The sequence below is a fragment of the Apium graveolens genome, chromosome 8, assembly GCF_009905375.1.
Source record: "Apium graveolens cultivar Ventura chromosome 8, ASM990537v1, whole genome shotgun sequence".
Taxonomy (NCBI): Eukaryota; Viridiplantae; Streptophyta; class Magnoliopsida; order Apiales; family Apiaceae; genus Apium; species Apium graveolens.
This window is the reverse complement of record NC_133654.1, coordinates 42565255-42583577: the sequence shown is the minus strand read 5'-3', so window position 1 is coordinate 42583577 and position 18323 is coordinate 42565255. Positions and strand designations below refer to the sequence as shown.

The window sequence follows — 18323 nt, the reverse complement described above, 5'->3', positions numbered from 1 at the left end:
ATCACTAATCAAAACCGAGCTAAACCACGAGTTGCAATCCAAGATCACAAATCACATCCACAAAATTCATTTGAAGGTCAAATCGGCAGTTGAGATTAACAAATATATGAAGGAACAAAATTAAAGAGGAAGGTAAATAAAGAACATAGAACACCTAATCAGGGAGAAATAAAACACTTCCCCTCCTTCTAGCGCCAAATGTTGGAATTGAGATTCCGGTTTTAGTGTTTATACAAGTGTTTATCCGGGTGTTCTTTCCCCTCTCCTCTAGCTGATTTGCAGCTTTTATATTATTGTCATGGATCCTTTTTCGGGCATTGTTGTAAATGGACTTCCATTATAACGACCCAAATATTGAGGCCCAACATAGATGTACATCTGTTATATTTGCAAGTTAACCGTATGCACATCTTTATATTGCATTAGCCACAACTGCTGCAGATCGACTCTTCGAGAAGTCGCATTCATCACATATAAAACATTTATTCTAGAAGGTTAGTTCATATATTAGTATATTATTACACTGGGGTTCAATCTCTTAATAAACAGGATTTTGAGGCTTTAGATGGATATTCATGTCAATTTTGAGGTGTGGATTTTAATCATTGAAGTTTGATGTTTAAAGCCTTAACAAACCTATAACCAAATATAACAATAGCAGGGCTATGACGACGATAAGCTGCACTGAGCTTTCTGCTTTTCCAAGATGGTCCTTGTTGCCTCTTGCACTCCTCGTCCGCTCACATAATGCTTTCTACATACAGGCATGTACACATCTCAACCAGCTATAACTTCTGCTTTTGTCTCCTCTGTCTTTCTTAATGTAAATAAAGCACGTTTACCACAAAGTTCACAATGGGCAGTTAACTTGGTTACAGAGTCGGCAATGGGAATTATATCAAGTACAGAACCAAAATTTCTCCTGTAAAACATGCCTTGAAGACAACATTAAGACAAAATATGTTGATATGCAATCACGAAATATAAGAATGATACAATACAGTGTGTAGAATATTGATATGCGATGCGTGTAGAATATTGAAATGCGATCACGGGAAGATAAAATTACCACAACCTTTCCAAGTTTTTTTATTAAAATAAACTATATGTTCCTCTAGGCTCTAGCTGCCAGAAATCATACACTATCAAACATAACGATGAGATGGAATAAAAATATGTATTACCTCAAATAGTCGCCATCTAGGCTAGCAACTATTACAGTCTTCCCATCATAGTCAGCAACATTGCTGCAGAAATCATAAAGGTCCTCAAAAAACTGAGCTTCATCAATTCCTATCACCTCTAGCTGCCGTAAAGAAAAGGAGTAAATGCTCAACGAAACAGTAAGCATGAATTTTTTTTGAAGTTATTAAGTTTTTCCGTTAAAAACTCAAGGTCTATGGCTAATTTCTTTTTGGAAAGACTATCTACGATGTACGATTCACGATCATCAGGTCAGGAAACCAATTTTCTCCGATCCTCTTGTATTAATGAAATTGTAAAAAAATTACAATGAGCTCACAGTACAACTACTCGGACCATACATGGTATAATGTATCAAGTGTCAATACTGAAATACCTTGTCATAAACATCTAGGCCAATTCTCTGTTTGAAAGAAGATAGATCTGATAATGGCCAACATGGAAACTTCTCTCCATCATGAGTCACTATAGACTCCAAACCATATCTTGTATCTTTGTCTGATTTTATTATTGCTACACGTCTGCATAGAGCCAAGGCAAATAAAGATTAATATGCAACAAGCACTTACAATTTGGTAATATTCGAATTCACACGTGACTAAAAAAGAATGCAATCGGCATCAACTACTAGATAACATTCATTTCAAATTCAAGAGGGAGCTTTTTTTCTTTTCCTGTAAATAAAAATATCATCAATGGGATGCTTTAGGTAATAAGTAGTTGTGTCATGATGAAATCTTTTAAAATTACATGTAGCAAGGAAAAAGCTTAAGGAGTAGTCTTAACTTAAGACTCTTTAGTGGTCTAAATTGTTAAAGTACTTGAGCAATATAATGTCTGTGAATCTAGATCAAGGTACAAATTTTTATATTCATGTACATATTACATATACAAGTATGCATACCAGGAAACAAATTTATCAGCATTCATCCTCAAGACTGCAAGTTTTCTTATATCTGTATATCATCAAAGCCTCTGGCATTCTATTAAAAAATATTATACAAATTTCTAAATAACCAAACTTAACGACTTTAAAAGCAAAGAGGAAATCAGAGGGTCGAAAACTTCTACCATTGCTTAAAACACTAATCTCTCAATTTTTCCTCCACTAAAGAAATACTTCAAACATCATAGAGATATGATCATGAAATCATAAGTAAATTGCAAAAAACAATTACAAATTGTTTTTAGCACCGAAAAGGCTAGGTGTCTACTTATCCCTACTTCAAAGTTTAGAGGTAAACATCTTACGAACTAGCATGATCTAAACAGTTGCCAATGAACCTAACTACAATTGGTTTTGGAAACCAAAATCTTTCCTTTTTAACCATACTATCACATTTAACTTACAAAATAAAAAAGACACATTAAACCAAGAAAATCAACTAGAATTAACTCCAAATTCCTAACCTTCCATTGATACTTTCATCTCGAACACGACGAAGCAGAGTAGAAGTTTTTCCAGCAAACATAGGCCCAACAATGACATGAATTTCACCATCAGATTGCTGAGAAGCCTCAGTATGCAAAAACAGACCTTTATTAGGCCTTAAATTAACACAATTCATTAATGTAATAGGCTTCACTTTTAAAAAATTAGGGTTTTGGGGAAATTTTAAATTGGAAAAATTGAGCAAAAAAGGGAGAGATTTTAAAGGAAAAGATAATTTGGGTTTTGAACGAATTGGGGAGAAAGATGAGGAGATGAGTGATTTCATTATTGAAATAGTAGTACAATTTAACATGTGTAGGTTTAGGGTTTTGTAAGATTATAGAGATAGTGAGTCTATATATTTTAGGGGTTTAAAATGGAGGGAAAGTAAAGTTAGTTACGGTTACTCTTCCCCACAAGCTAGGGCTGTCCGAGAAAATTGACGCGAATCTAGGGGTCACCCTAGCTTAGTTCTTTGGTTTCAGGATCCTTTTATTCTTGAAATTTTTCATTGCTTAAATTTTCGGTTTCAGGATTTTTTCTATTCTTGAAAGATTTTATCATAATGAAACTGATGAAGATGGTAAATGTACCTCTCTTGCTGCCCTTATGATATGGAGACCAGGTATGTCAACAGGGACATCTTTATGCTGAGTCTGAGTTACTAGATTACTCTGAGAATTAGACATTTGATCTAATTCTGCTTCTCTCTGCAAGGGTGGTATGATATTGTTCATCTCTAGTATGATATTACTAGATGATTCAAAGTCCGTTCTGAGCTAAGTTTACTTCGCAGACTCTAGTACGATGTTACTGCATTTAGGAACTATACTTATATGGAAACATAGGCCCTCTGCAGCCCTGCAGGTTCATTGCACTTGCTTTCTGATTTAGTAAATGTAAATAGATGGAACAATTGTCAATCTGTAGCAAGCAATAAACACTTCTTGTATGATAGTACTTCAAATTGGGTTCTCAAGAGTAATAGACTTTCGGTTGATCAAATATCATGCCTTATGATAGTAATTAATCATAAACAAATATTTACTAGGAGGAAATATATTGTTTAGTCCCAAGTTCAAACCGTGCCAAATACGTCCCTAAAAGAAGGATTTTGCTTAAATTTAATACAAATTATTTTGGGATAATAATTCATTGCAAATGCATAAAGATGTGCAATGATGATGTAGTTGAATGAATACCATCAAGTTCCAATTGACATTGACCTTGAACAGAGAAACAATAAAAACAAAGAAAAGGATTTTGAGAGCCAATGTCCCCAGAGAGATGCATCTTTTATTGACCTACCAATCAATTTCTTGATTTCATACTCATCTAGCTTTTCCAAGTGGCCGACCATTACCAAAAACATTCATCTTATATACTAGTAATATATATACTGAGGAAAAATCTATAAAGATCATTTTTTTCATCGGAGATCTTAAAAATTATATATGTTTTATAATTAAAACACTTTAAATATATTACTGTATGAAGTATGTTTTACAAGTATCACTAATTTATTAAAATTGTTGAAGATCATTTAATTTTAATAGGTAAAATTTGTATGTTCTGCAAGCTAAACAAATGTTCTGTAAACTTAACATGTTTTGCAGAATAAAATATTTTTGTAATGTTTTATATGCGGAACATATATGATATTTAAGATTTTGAATAAAATAAGGATTTTTGTAGAGCGTGATTCGAAAAATAATATATTTTGCAATATTTTTGTGCAATATTTTGTTTGCAGAACATAAGTGATCTCCAAGGTCTCGAAAAAAAGTGATCTCCATAGAACTTAACTCTCTATATATATATATAGGAGAATGATCAAATACAAACTAAAATTAAAATAGAAACTAGGAACCAATCTAAGCCATTAGATCTACGTAAACTAATGATCCCCTAAATCACCCCACCCAACTATTCTGCACCCTCCCACACCCAATTTCAGCTTTTCCCCTCCGTTTTTAATTTGATTTTAATAGAAATTAATTTAGAATAGAAACTAGAAACCAAATAATTTTTTTTTTTTAAAATTAATTCGAAATATAATACATATAATATGCAAATCGATCGTTGAGAGATATAGAAAAATATAGTGAAATCGGATTTTAAAAAAAACTTACGGTTCGACTAAAAAAATCAAATTAAAAACGGAGGGGAAAAACTGGAATTGGGTGTGGAAGACTGCAGAGTAGTTGAGTGATGTAATTTAAGGATACCGTTACATTAGGTAGGTCTAATGGCTTAGATTGATTCCTAGTTTATATTTTAATTTTAGTTTGTATTTGATCATTCCCCTATATATATATATATAGGGAGCTACTCCCACAAAAACCAATTTAGAATAGAAACTAGAAACCAAATAATTTTTTTAAAAAAATTAATTCGAAATATAACACATATGGTATGCAAATCGATCGTTGAGGGATGTAGAAAAATACAGTAAAATCGGATTTTAAAAAAATTCACAGTTTGATGGGAAAAATCAAATTAAAAACGGAGGGAAAAAGCTGAAATTGAGTGTGGAAAGGTACATAGTAGTTGAGTGAGGTGATTTAGGGGATCATTAAATTAAATAGATCTAATGGTTTAGATTGGTTTCTAGTTTCTATTTTAATTTTAATTTGTATTTGACTAAACAGCCCAAATGATATTCTTATAGTTTAGAAATAGTCAGAATGTCATTCATTTTCTTTTTTAAATGAAGTTAGTTTGTTGAATGAGCACTTTTGTCATAGTTTACAAGCAAACAGAAGTTGCAAATCTATCATATTGTTCTGCACACCATGTCTACAAAAGACTGTCATGTTGCATGCCAGAATAAATCATATCTGAGATATGCATTTGATATAGTCCTGGTGTGAAAGATTGTTCTTTTATATTTAACAGCTATTTCAGTTGGTTTTATAAATAGCGAAGCAACAAAATTTTATTGACAAGCAAGCAAGCTTTGTTTAAAAGCAAGAAAACTTCCTCCAAATGCAAGAGACAAACTTTCTGTTTTAATTCCTTCAAAACAATCTTTACAAAGTAAATAAAGATAAAACTGCTACGTTAAGTTTTCTGGCAACTTGTGCGAGAGCATTATTATACACCAAATACGACTTTACGATATTTAATGCAAATTCAGATTAAATTTGTGCGAGAATATTATAAACTGAGTATGACTTTAAAATATTTAATGCAAGTTATATTAAGTTTGTAGGCACCTAATCTTACAATAATGCCACAATACTACCAATGGCAAACAAACAATTCTGATGTAGGTTCTTGGATAAGAAGTAGAATTTTGATGGAATGCCAATTTTTGGATGTCACAATGCATATTGGCCTCTTATCTGTAATATACTTGTACAATTCATAGAAATCTCCAACTCACCAGATGGTCGATAAAGATAAGCAATTTACATCATACATGTGCATCATATGTAAACTAATATATTATCATGAATTTACATGTCTACCTGTTTTTTTATATAGATGAGTGGGCACACTAGCAAGCCCTTCTGTCTCTCACACATATCCCACTTTATTTCAAGTTATTATATATATTCTAAAGTGAAATATAAAGTTGCTTGTTTTTTTCATAGATGCAATGTATATTTATAGATTTGTAAATAAATTTTTATATTGCATTTACAACCCTAGACTTTAATGTATTCATCACTTAATAATCTTTACACACAAAAGAGTCCATTTGTTACAAGTAAACATGTGATAGACAGTTTGGCCATGTTTTGGTGATTTATGCTTTCATCCCTTGCCTCCACATGAAGCAAGTGGGTTGTGGATAAAAGGATTTTAGCATCACAACTTTGTTGTTACAACTTACAACATACAATTTTTTTTTTAAGTTTTGGTATTAATTTTATTAAAATTATAGTTTGCAAATATAGATGTGCTTCATGATATGGTTGGCTCGCGCATCTTCCAAACATGTATATTGATTGTTGTTCATTTTTTACTTCGAGCTTTTCTTTTTTTACATTTCTCGAAAAAAACATTTAAATTGTGATAATTTAAAATTTTACATTTTGAAAAATGACGGAGATCCCGGATTTTGTCTCCGAGTTTTACTTAATAATAAGATTTTCATTTACTTATTATTAAGATGATAATAATTTTGAATTTGTTTTCGGATTTTACATTACCTTGATCATCAACGTAATCAAACAAGACGTATATTTATAATTTTTCTTAAACATAACTGATTGACGATGTCGCTTGGTACCAAATTATTTAAACTGATTTCAATTAAATATACATAATTAAAATTGATAATACTGTCGCGTGTCAAATCATCCGATGAAAAGTTTTACTATTTTTTTCTAATATATTACATTCATGAAAAATATGTATTTTTCATACAAACACAAAGTAATTAAAACATGTTTATACCATTCTTGATTTTCTATTTTTACAAAATAATTTAAAATGGGACACAACTTAAAAATATTCCCACGTCAAGAAAAATCAGAAAATGCCATATATGGAAATAACAAAAATAAGAAAAGAAAACGGTGACCATCTTCCTATGTCTTCGGCTCTACAATTCTTACACGAGACGATAGCTAAGCCAAACACACACACACAAACATAAGTATATATAAACAACTCATCATCATTACAAAAGCCTAAGCCCATGTAAGAGAATCAGCTCATCCTCAAACTTATTTAGTTTCTGTTTTTTTGTGTCATTTAATTTGTTTCCTTAAAAACTTAATTTTTTTTATTCATTCTTGCCATCTTCATCCTTCTTAATCTTTCTTATAAATATTCAGAGCGAGAAGAAAAGAGGGTGCCTCTCGCTCCCTCTGCTCTTCTTTATGCACCCTTTTTAGATCTTTATATATCTATACATACGTAGATTTTATATACACGCGTCCATCTTCTTCTCCTCATCATCTCTCTTCCAATTTCTTGCTCTTTGGTTGAGGTAATTTATTGTACATGTCTTTTTTGTATTTGATGATTTTATGCTAAGTTAAATTGTTTATGTTTGTGTGTTGTTGTTGGTAAGGATTATTTGGTTTTTGATCGTGGGAAATTGATTTAAATAAGAGAGAGAGAGAGAGATTGTGTTTGCTAGAGAGAGAGATTGTTGATTGTTGGTAAATTGATTCGATTAAGAGGGGGAGAGAGAGGGAGAGAGAGAGAGAGAGAGAAAGAGAGAGAGAGAGATTGCTGATTGTTGGTAAGTTGATTCATATAAGAGAGAGACAGAGTTAGAGAAAGAATAGAGAGGGAGGGAGGGAGGGAGGGAGGGAGAGAGAGAGAGAGAGAGAGAGAGAGAGAGAGAGGGAGGGAGGGAGGGGGGGGGGGGGGAGAGAGGGAGGGAGGGGGAGAGAGAGAGTTGATTTCTGATTTGATATTGATCAAAGTTGATTATTATTTTTTATTTAATGGTTGAATGCATAGATAGTTTTTGTGATTGTTATGTATGTATATGTGTGTATTTGTTTGCTAGATCTGCTATATAAGTTTGTTTGATGTGGATCATGTGGGATGGTTGTTGTGTGTATAAAGTATTGATGTGGGTATATGTTAATTTGTGATTTTTAGGATTTTGTTGTTTTTAGAGGTATGTTTGAGTGATGGAATGATTGAATTACAACCTGCAGGATGGAAATGGAGCCTGGGAAGTTGTTCATTGGTGGAATTTCATGGGACACTAATGAGGACCGTCTCAAGGAATATTTTCAAACGTTTGGTGAAGTGGTGGAAGCGGTGATCATGAAAGATCGAACAACGGGTCGCGCTCGTGGTTTTGGTTTCGTTGTTTTTGCTGATCCTGCTGTTGCTGAAAGGGTTGTCAAAGAGAAACATATGATAGATGGAAGAACTGTAAGCTACCTATCTTTATTTTATGTTTGTTTAGTTATTTTATGACTGAGAGCTACATTGATGATATAATTACACAAGAAAACTTGTAAACGTTAGTACTTGTATCCCTTTTCGATTTGCTAAATGCTTCAATTTTGCGATGATAGTTTTAATTTTTTGTAATTGTGAAAGAATTTAATGTTTCTGCATCATTCTTTTTTGGTACTGTATGTTTCTTTGCAAATATTTCATGTCTGCTTTCTCAGGTGGAAGCCAAAAAGGCTGTTCCTAGGGATGATCAGCAAACTCCGAATAGGATCTGTGGTAGTGTTCAAGGTTCCCCAGGTCCTACCCGTACCAAAAAGATATTTGTTGGAGGTCTGGCATCCACAGTCACAGAGAGTGACTTTAAGAATTACTTTGATCAATTTGGGACAATCACAGATGTTGTCGTAATGTATGATCACAACACCCAGAGGCCTAGAGGTTTTGGATTCATCACCTTTGATTCAGAGGAAGCAGTGGATAGGGTGCTGCTTAGGACTTTCCATGAGCTTAATGGTAAAATGGTCGAGGTTAAGCGGGCTGTTCCCAAGGAACTATCCCCAGGATCAATTAGGAGTCAGCTAGGGCAGCTAGGCGGGCAAAACTACGGGCTGAGCAGAGTGGGCAACTTACTTAATGCCTACACTCAGGGGTATAGTCCAAGCCCAGTCGGAGGCTATGGACTAAGAATGGATGGAAGGTTTAGTCCAGCTGCTATTGGCCGCAGCGGATATTCTTCACTGAGTCCTGGATATGGTCTGGGATCAACTTTTGAACCAGGTTTGGGACTAAATTTTGAAGGATCTGGGCACTTTGGTTCTAATATTAGTTACACTCGTAATATGAATGCTTTCCAAACCGGGAGTCCAAACAGGTATGGCAGTCCAGTTGGGCACGGTATAGGTGGAACCGGTTCTGTGTTTAATTCAATGAATCGCAACACATGGGGGGATGGTGGTCTTAATTACACTAGAAACTTAACTAATTCTGCTGAATTTATGGGCTCTGCTAGCGCAAATACTGGGTTAATCAATGCATTAGGTAATATTGAAGCCATTTGGGGTTCCTCGCCCATTTCAGGTCAAGACAGAGGCATCACTTCTTTTAACAATGATAACATTAATTATGGCAATGCTGAAAACAGTTTCGACTTGGGTGGAGTGGGTTATGCACGGAACACTAGAGGCAATATGGCTCTATCTTCAACATCATCTTTTGCTACTGCAAATAGTGGTTATGAAGGTTCTTATGCTAACTTCAATGGCAGTGGTTCAGTCTTTGGGGACACAACTTGGCGTTCATCATCTCCTGATCTTGATGGCCCTCGAACTTTTGATTATGATCTCCGAAATGCACTTTCAGAGGCTACACCTAGAGATGCTGTTGGTTATGTTGGTGGTTACAGTGTTACTAATAGAGCAAATAGAGGTATGTGTTTCTCTATTTAAAATACCAATTAATTTCCATTTCTATTCTCTCTTAATCTTCTAATGTTGTGCTAGAAACATTTGACAATAATCATCGAATCAATGTTTGAACTTGTTCTCTAACTTTTAAGTCTCCAGATGTCAAATAAATATAGCTGTCATATCCTTCTCATGTCACTAGAAGAAATAAACTTGCACTCCAGATCTTGCTCTAAATATTTATTATGTCTGTAAATACAAAGAGTTCCAGCATAGTTGCTTTGGCTATCAAACCATATAGCTAATTAAGTCTTCATCTCATATCTCAAGTATTGTCTTTCTAGTCAGCTTGTTAATGCAACTCTAAACTTCTAGAGATATAGCTCCATTTCATCTTGAAACTTTAAAAACAATAGCTTTCTCATATTGAGTAGATAGAGACAGAGTACCCTCACCTTATTCTTTGTGGCATCTCTGTTTGCCTATAGTTTTGCTGGAATATCTTTCTCCAGGCAATGATTACTTTTCCCAAACATCATTTCCCTTGTTTTTCCTACTGAATAGAACTAATGGATATAAATTACACCTAACTAATGCCATATGGCGAGTGCGGAAGCACAATTCGAGATTAATGAACATAAATTACACCTTGCTGAACAAATAGGATCTGAATACTTGTACTTTTTGAATGAAAAATATATAATAAAGGATTGGGGAAGATAAGTTTCTGAACTCTTTTGTAAAACCTCAAAAGTTATAATTCAATCATGCATAATACAATGTGCTCTCATTTGGGTATTTCACCACTAAATTTTTGTGTGGCAATCTAAAAAGCAAGAACACTTGGGTCGCAACCGATTCCCCGTGTCGGATACTAGGACACATGTATCCCCATATCGGACACGCGAATTCTTCCACGATACTAGTCTGAAATTTTATCTTCAGAAATTGTAGTCAAAATCTATTTTAGCAAACTACATTCAAAAATTAAGTATTCATGTCTATTAGTCACTACCAAAGTATTGATTATCGTGTTCATTTTTGCATAAACTAAAAGATTTTACATGTATTTTGGTGTTTTAGATTAATAAATGATGCATCTGATTCATTTTTCATACAATTTTTGGTTTTTTAGTAGGTTTTATTATGTTTAACATGAAATATAAAGGAATTTTTTTTGTTTATTTTTCCCGTATCGCCCCACACCCGGATCACCATATTATAATATTTGTCGAATTCCCGTATCCCTGTGCTGCGTACTTGCACTCCCGCACCCGTGTCCTTGCTTCCGAGGTGGCAATAATCTTAAACTGCAAACTCCTGCATTCTGCCAAACAAGAGACTTGTTCATGATATTTTATATATTTTTAAAGTGTTTAAAGTGTAACTGCAAAGTTTTATATGTATCTTATTATTGTGTGTATTTCTTAAATCTTATGCACACTGCTTATAGATGTCTGAACATTTTTGTTTTATGTTTTATATATCCATGTGAATACTGTATTTCACAGAGTGATTAAGTGAACTTTTTCTTATGTTGATCTAAATCTGACTGATCTTGCAAGTTCAGTGCTGTAGTTTTAATGTTCATGAATGATCTCTGAGTATCTTACCATTTATTGGTTTTGTTCTGATGTTTTCTTTGGCGTTTCATTCAGGAATCGCTACCTAGGAAGATTATTACGTCACAATGTTAAGTAGGTAAGAATATCTGGTGAAATCAATATGGAGGACTGTGAATTACTCATTACTCAGCTTGGAGATATATCAGTTTAGAAGTAAATTTGATTAGGGACCTGTTCATAGAGCTCATCAGAGGAGAGCATTTTACAAGAGATTTAAAATCTGTGCAAGGCGTAAGCTCAAGGTTTTTTTCATATAGATTTTCTTCTGGAATTTGAATGAGATGTAAAATTGGATTGCAGCACGTGGTCAAGAACACTTGAGCAAGCATGCATCTCCGGTAACGTAACAATGCAAGAAAAAACATAAAAGATAAGAACTACTTTTTCAATTTTTATTTTTTCCATTTGTTTAGTTCAATGGCTACGATTCTAGCAAAGTTGCTAGTTGTTGTCATGTATGTTCCTCTTGGGATTTTTATTCATGGGTAGATAGAAGTAAGAAACATTTGGTTGATTTCCTTGTATGAAGAAAAAGCTGTTAGGGGTATGCAGTAAGACCCCAAAACAATAATCTTAGTTGATACTTATTTTCTTTGCATGCAAAGTATGATACATTAATACTATGCTTGTTTTTATTTCCTTTTTTTTACCCCCATTATATGTTGGAATGAATTTTTGTGCCTGCTTCTATATCCAATGTAAATGAGGCTAATGACAGAGTTCCAAATGTAGTAGCGTCATATAAATAGGTTCCTAGAGGGCCTGTTCAGCCAGCATAAATTTTCTTCGTGCCTATTCTATTTTCGTGTAGGCTTTAAACCTTGTCCCGCTCTGCGGGGAAAAGTTAATTTTTTTGCCACTTTCTCCTCATTTAATAGATTTTTCTATTTTGAAAATCGTTAATCTAGTAGATCTTTTATTATTTTTAGATGACTCTTAAGGTTAAGGTCTATGGAGACCACTTTTTTTTAAGACCTTGAAGTTCACTTATGTTCTGCAAAAGTTAAATATTGTATAAAAACATTGCAAAATATATTATTTTGCGAATCATGCTTTACAAAGATCCTTATTTTATTCAAAATCTTGAATATCATATATGTATTGCATGTAATACATTACAAAAATATTTTATTCTGCAAAACTTATTCTGCAAAACATGTTAAGTTTGCAGAATATTTGTTCAGCTTTGAGAACATACATATTCTACTTATTAAACTTAAATGATCTTCAATAATTTTAATGAATTAGTGATACTCGTAAAACATACTTCATAAAATAATATATATTATAGTGTTTTGATTGCAGAACATATGTGGTCTCCAAGGTCTCCGATGAAAACGTCGGCTCCAATAGAACTTTCCTCGTATACAAATATAATATATAAATATTCAATACATTTCTAGATAATTAAATAATTTAGGAATAAGTAATAATTTTAAGTCTTTTAAATGTAAATATGTTATATGCTATATATAAATCGTGTATATAATTCGTGTAAGGGAGTTAATATGGCAGAGATTGTGTGATTGCGTATTCATGACTAATAATGTGATTTCACAAGTGTTAAAATGGTATAAAACTCCCCCACCCGTGCGTAAAAAGATAATTTGATCTTTTTACAATAAACTCTAATCGTTTCTAATATAGTTTCTACTACATTTATAATATGTAAGTATTGAAGATAAAAAATAAATTAATTAAATTTAAACTATTATAATATATCAAAATATTAAGATAAATAAAAATATTTAATACATAAATTAATATAAATTCCAGAAAAAATACTAAAATATAGAGAAATAAATTAACACGAAAACGAAAAAATGTAACATATTTATGCATAAAATATAATAACCATAACATAACCACTACAAAACAAATATAAAAAACTTGAAAATATACTATATATTACTTGACATGTTTAAAAATATATTCTATGCAATATAATTTAAGAATAAATATATTCTATGCAATATAATTTAAGAATATATAAATAATAGAAAATACTAATAACAAATTTGTAAAAATAAATGTTACTACACTATTTTTTGGTAAAATAATAATCACCACACAGGCATATTATCAAAAAAAGGTTTAAGGTGACTTTAAATTTTCATTATAAATTTCACTTGCACCTATATTTTTAATGTTTATGCTAAAAAATTAAAAATATATAATGTATAATTATACAAAAAGTAGATATTTAGATTATTGAAACTAATGGTTTGCAAATATATAGTTGTAAATAAGTTAAATGTATAAAAAAACTTGAAAATATATTATATATTATTTGACATATTTAAAAATATATTATCATTGAAAATAAATAAAATAAATTTATAAAACTAAATTAACAAACATAGAATTTTTTAAAAGAAAATTAAAAATTATAAAAAAATTATAAAATTATTTATAATTATCCCGTACATTACACGGTATAAAGCTAGTTATTATTATGTAAATGATACAAGACTTACTACACTTTGATTTATTCAAATACAAAACAAAACTAAATAAAACAAACAAAAACAAGACATGTTCGCATTAAAGGCCCAACATTACCTAGAACAAATCATGGTTCTAAGATGTTTTTGTTCACACAGAGTCTAACGTATATAATTGTTAATTGAAATGTTTAATGCAAAAGTTTCTCAATTAATTAACTTAAAAATTAGCAAATATTTAACATCATTTTAAAATCATTTATCTGACCTGCCAAAATTCCAACTGCAAAATAGTAAATGCATTGCTAAAGCACATTTTACTCCTTTCACTCTAGGAATATAACAAATTCAGTCGATTTATTCGATCAAATTTATGGTCAACCTGAATGTTTGATTAAGTACGACTAAATACAAGTGCCAACGGTTGAATTTAAATCCGGTTGAAATAGTACGGTTGAATTTACTAATAAATTTGACCGGTATTTTTGTGTGGTCGAATATAGCTTTGCCAAAAATGGAGGGAATTTTTCCACTAACAGAATTATTTTGCGCTTTTAAATTCTACACCTAGCGGTCGAATTTAGATTTACCAAATGGCGGGATATTTTTCCGCTCTTTTTGTTTGAATTTACTGAAATGGAACCAAATGCAAAAAAAAATATTTCAACTGAAATCGGTTGAAATATTTAAATTGATTGCAAGTGGTTGTATCTAGTAAACGAAAAAGCACAAAAAATATTATGGTGGCGAAAAAAATACATATTATGTAAGATTTTTTTTTATGTTTGATAATATTCTAAAATTTAAATATTTGTTTAATATATTTGAAAAATTACAAGAGTTGCACGCTTATGTACTTCATTCACTAGTCAAATCACTGGTTGACAGTTAAAATAATAAATCAAATAAATTTTTTTCTAAAATTTTTGTCATTGTACTAATATATAAGGAACATTCATAAATGTTTTTTAAAAAAATCGAAACATCGATAATGGACTTAACAACAATAAGTAATACTAGTCAAACCACTAGTTGATTGTTAACATAGCAAACCGATTAATTAATTTATTTATTAAAAATTTTATCATATCACTAAAATATATAGATATAAACAACTATATGGTTGGATTATTCATAAGTAGGTTTTATAAAAATTGAAACATCAAAATAAAACTAAACACTAATAAGAAGTATTAGTCACCACTGGTTGATTATTAAAATAGCAAACCAAATAAATTTATATTTTTCTGAAAATTTTGGGATATCACTAATAAATACAGATCTTGACATTAGTACATCATTCATAATTATTTTTTTGAAAAATCAAAATATCGATTTGGGACTTTAACACTAATATAAAGTACTAATTAAACCACATGTTGACTGTTAAAATACAAAACCAAATAAATTTATTTTTTTCTGAAAATTCCGTCACATCACTAATATATATGGATCTTGACATCTGTACGGTTTGATTATTTATAAATATTTTTTAAAAAATCGAAACATCAATATGGAATTAAAGACCAGTGAGAAGTACTAGTCACCATTGGTTGATTATTAAAATATCAAACCAAATGAATTTATTTTTTTTTTGAAAATTTTGGCATATCACTAATATATACCGATCTTGACATTCAAATGCTTGGATCATTCATAAATATTTTTAAAAAAATCAAAAAATTAATATGGGACTAAAAACTAGTAAGTAGTATTAGTCAAACCATGAGTTGACTGTTATTATAGGAAATTAAAAAAAAATTATTTTTTTCTGAAAATTTTATCACATCACTAATCTATATGGATCTTAACATCCGTATGGTTTGATCATTCATAATGTTAGGTCACACACACTGTAGAAGGGGGGTTGAATACAGTATTTATCACAATCAAATCGAATATAAGAATACAAGTAACAAAAAACAGATTTTATTCAACACAATAAACTCTGTTACAATATGGAACTGTCCTCTCTCAGTGATGAACAACTTATCACGAGAGCTGCTAGGGTTACAATAAATAATAACTTCGATTATGATAACACACATAGTGTAAACCCTATGTCTGTGTTTATATACTACACGGTTACAAGATAATCTCTAATTAATATTGAATATGATTATGTATGATTATGTATCCTAAAATATATCAATTAGTTATCTTTTCTTCCAAGTATTCTATTCTTCATAGAATTTCTTCTTCATGCATATCTCTTCTTGTATTTGTCTTGATCTTCTTTCCTTTCAATCAGCCGCCTTCCTTATCTGAAAGTCTCCTTAAGTCCTGATATTATCTCCTGATAAATATCTCCTGATAACTTAAGTTCTGATAACTTAAGTTCTGATATCTTAAGTTCTGACTTCAGTATAAGTACTGATTTCCAGTTAAGTACTGATTTGTCCTGTTAAGTAAGATCTGAAAACTAAACACAAATCATATTAGTCATGACATTATCAAATATATCTAACAATCTCCCCCAACTTGTAAATTAGCATAATATACAAGTTTAACAGATATTTGATGATGTCAAAAACATTAAGTACAAATGCATGAAAATTTGACTAGATAACTATAACTTACAGTCCTTGTAGCTTTACCATCCTCAAGGTCTGATAACAGCTTCAATATGTATACACTTCAGAATTTAAGCAGTTGTAGATCTTTGACTTGGCTTCAATTACTGATCTCTTTGATATCAGGAGTTGTTCTGAGATAATTCCTTAAAAGACTTCTCTCAGCATATTCAAGTTTATTGACCATCCTCCTTTTAGCATTCTTCAATCCAACTGTATCTTCACCAATTTGAAAGATAGCAGCCCTGAGATCATTTATTCTAGCTTTTCTTATGTCCTGGTCCAGTCTGATTAAATATGCCTTGTCAGACTCAAGATTGAATTCCACAGCCTTATAACCCAGAAAAGTAGTTATAATCTTAGGAGAGTTAGACTTCATCTCGATAATATCACCTTTGTGATCTCTGTACTTTGGACAAGATGTGTTGTTAGACTTTACAGAATAAAACTTCTTCTCTCTTTGAATTTGAGTCTTCAAATAATTTGCAGCACCATCTGTTAATCTGTTCTTCACTTGAAGTAAGAAAAGAACATGTTCCAATTCCTCAAAATACTTCAGTGGTATAACATTCTGCCTAATATGGTATACCCTTCCATCTATCATAAAATATAACAAGATGTGTTCTTTCAAAAATGTATGGTAAACCATCTGTATAGATTCAAGCTGATTCAATCTTTAAGGAGTTGCTCCAACACCTGGTTCACTTAAAGAAGTTGGATCATTGGTTGTGTTCTGTATTCTTCTTTCATTAGCACTACCCAATCCAGATTTATCTCTTGCTTCTTTTCATGTAACCACTCTTGCTTCAAAACCACTTGTTGCAGTCTTCAAAGATTGAGTCTGTTTAGCTTTGGTGAATCCTGGTAGGAGTAACTTTGAAGGTTTAACATGAGCAATGTCAGATGTTTCCTTTTCCTTATCTTCTGATATCAAGCCAACTTGAGCTAAGTCAGAGGTTGCTTGCTTCACTGTTATATCAGAACTTACTATGTCTTGACTCTGAACAATATGTGCCATGTCAGAGGTTGTTTGAGAAATCTTCCTTTTTATCAGAGTAAGACTAGCATCTTCATCGGATATTTCTTCATCCACAAATGGCACATAAACCTTTACAGGTTCATCAACTTTTTCTTTGCCCTTGGACCTTGGATCTATCTCCACTTGTGATTTGGCTTTAGTTGCCTCAGGATTTGTTCTTTCTTTTATCACAATGCCTTTAGCCTTAGGAAGTTTCTTTTCAACAACAGAAGCTTCAGATTTGGAGTTGACTTTTTCTATCTTAAGTCTAGCTTCTTCTTCCTTTAGACTCTCAAAGTCCATTCCTGGATTTTCTTTCAGAAATAACTGTCTTGAAATTTTCTCATCAAGTTCCAGATGTTCATCAGAACTTATCCTTTTACCAGTATCAAAACTTATTCTTCTCCCAGTATCAGAACTTGTTCTTTGACTTGTAGTTCCAACTTTGCTTGATGAAAAACCTTTACCTTGACCATGACCTCCACCCATTCCAGGGTTTCCATGGTCATCTTTTTCATCATCCTTTCCCTTCAGTGTCTTAGCAGTTTTGCATTTGGACTTAATTACTTTCTCCCCCTTTTTTGACATCAGCAGGTAAAAGAAGAGAGAGAAGCAATTCCACTGAGGATTGGATCTCATTGAGTTGATTTTGATGAGAAGCTTGATTCTTCAAAATTTCATCAATCTGAGCCTGTTGCTTCTCCTGAGTTTTCTCAATGTACTCAACTCTGTCAAAGGTAGGTTT

At 31.8% G+C, this 18323-nt stretch overlaps 2 protein-coding genes across 4 annotated transcripts; one reads left to right on the top strand and one right to left on the bottom strand.

The window, feature by feature from the left end:
- Positions 1-529: 529 nt before the first annotated feature.
- On the bottom strand, positions 530-3192 carry LOC141677447 (thymidine kinase-like). Of its 2 annotated transcripts, none has more exons than XM_074483389.1 (4): positions 2614-3185; positions 1580-1724; positions 1185-1306; positions 530-922 (listed from the first exon to the last, which is right to left on the bottom strand). In XM_074483389.1, exons 1-4 carry the CDS (start codon positions 2946-2948, stop codon positions 778-780), a joined length of 747 nt encoding a protein of 248 aa, XP_074339490.1. In that variant the 5' UTR covers positions 2949-3185; the 3' UTR covers positions 530-777. The 2 variants fall into 2 exon arrangements, with proteins under 2 accessions (XP_074339490.1, XP_074339491.1); XM_074483390.1 differs by having other exon boundaries at positions 780-935; positions 2614-3192.
- A 3975-nt stretch (positions 3193-7167) lies between these two features.
- On the top strand, positions 7168-12187 carry LOC141677084 (heterogeneous nuclear ribonucleoprotein 1-like). 2 transcript variants are annotated; one of them, XM_074482819.1, is made up of 4 exons: positions 7168-7288; positions 8266-8488; positions 8734-9940; positions 11577-12187. In XM_074482819.1, coding segments are annotated over exons 1-4 (1446 nt in total). In that variant the 5' UTR covers positions 7168-7286; the 3' UTR covers positions 11591-12187. The 2 variants fall into 2 exon arrangements, with proteins under 2 accessions (XP_074338920.1, XP_074338921.1); XM_074482820.1 differs by lacking the exon at positions 7168-7288 and adding an exon at positions 7295-7580.
- The last annotated feature ends 6136 nt before the right edge of the window (positions 12188-18323 follow it).

Bases quoted from the DNA above. Each gene is read 5' to 3' on its own strand.
- LOC141677447 (XM_074483389.1), bottom strand. From the start codon at position 2,948: ATGTTAAATTGTACTACTATTTCAATAATGAAATCACTCATCTCCTCA. The intron at 1,307-1,579 runs GTATTTCAGTAT...TCTTTACGGCAG, and splicing joins GCCTAGATGTTTATGACAAG to CTAGAGGTGATAGGAATTGA. The intron at 923-1,184 runs GTAATACATATT...CATGTTTTACAG, and splicing joins CTAGATGGCGACTATTTGAG to GAGAAATTTTGGTTCTGTAC.
- LOC141677084 (XM_074482819.1), top strand. The intron at 8,489-8,733 runs GTAAGCTACCTA...CTGCTTTCTCAG, and splicing joins ATATGATAGATGGAAGAACT to GTGGAAGCCAAAAAGGCTGT.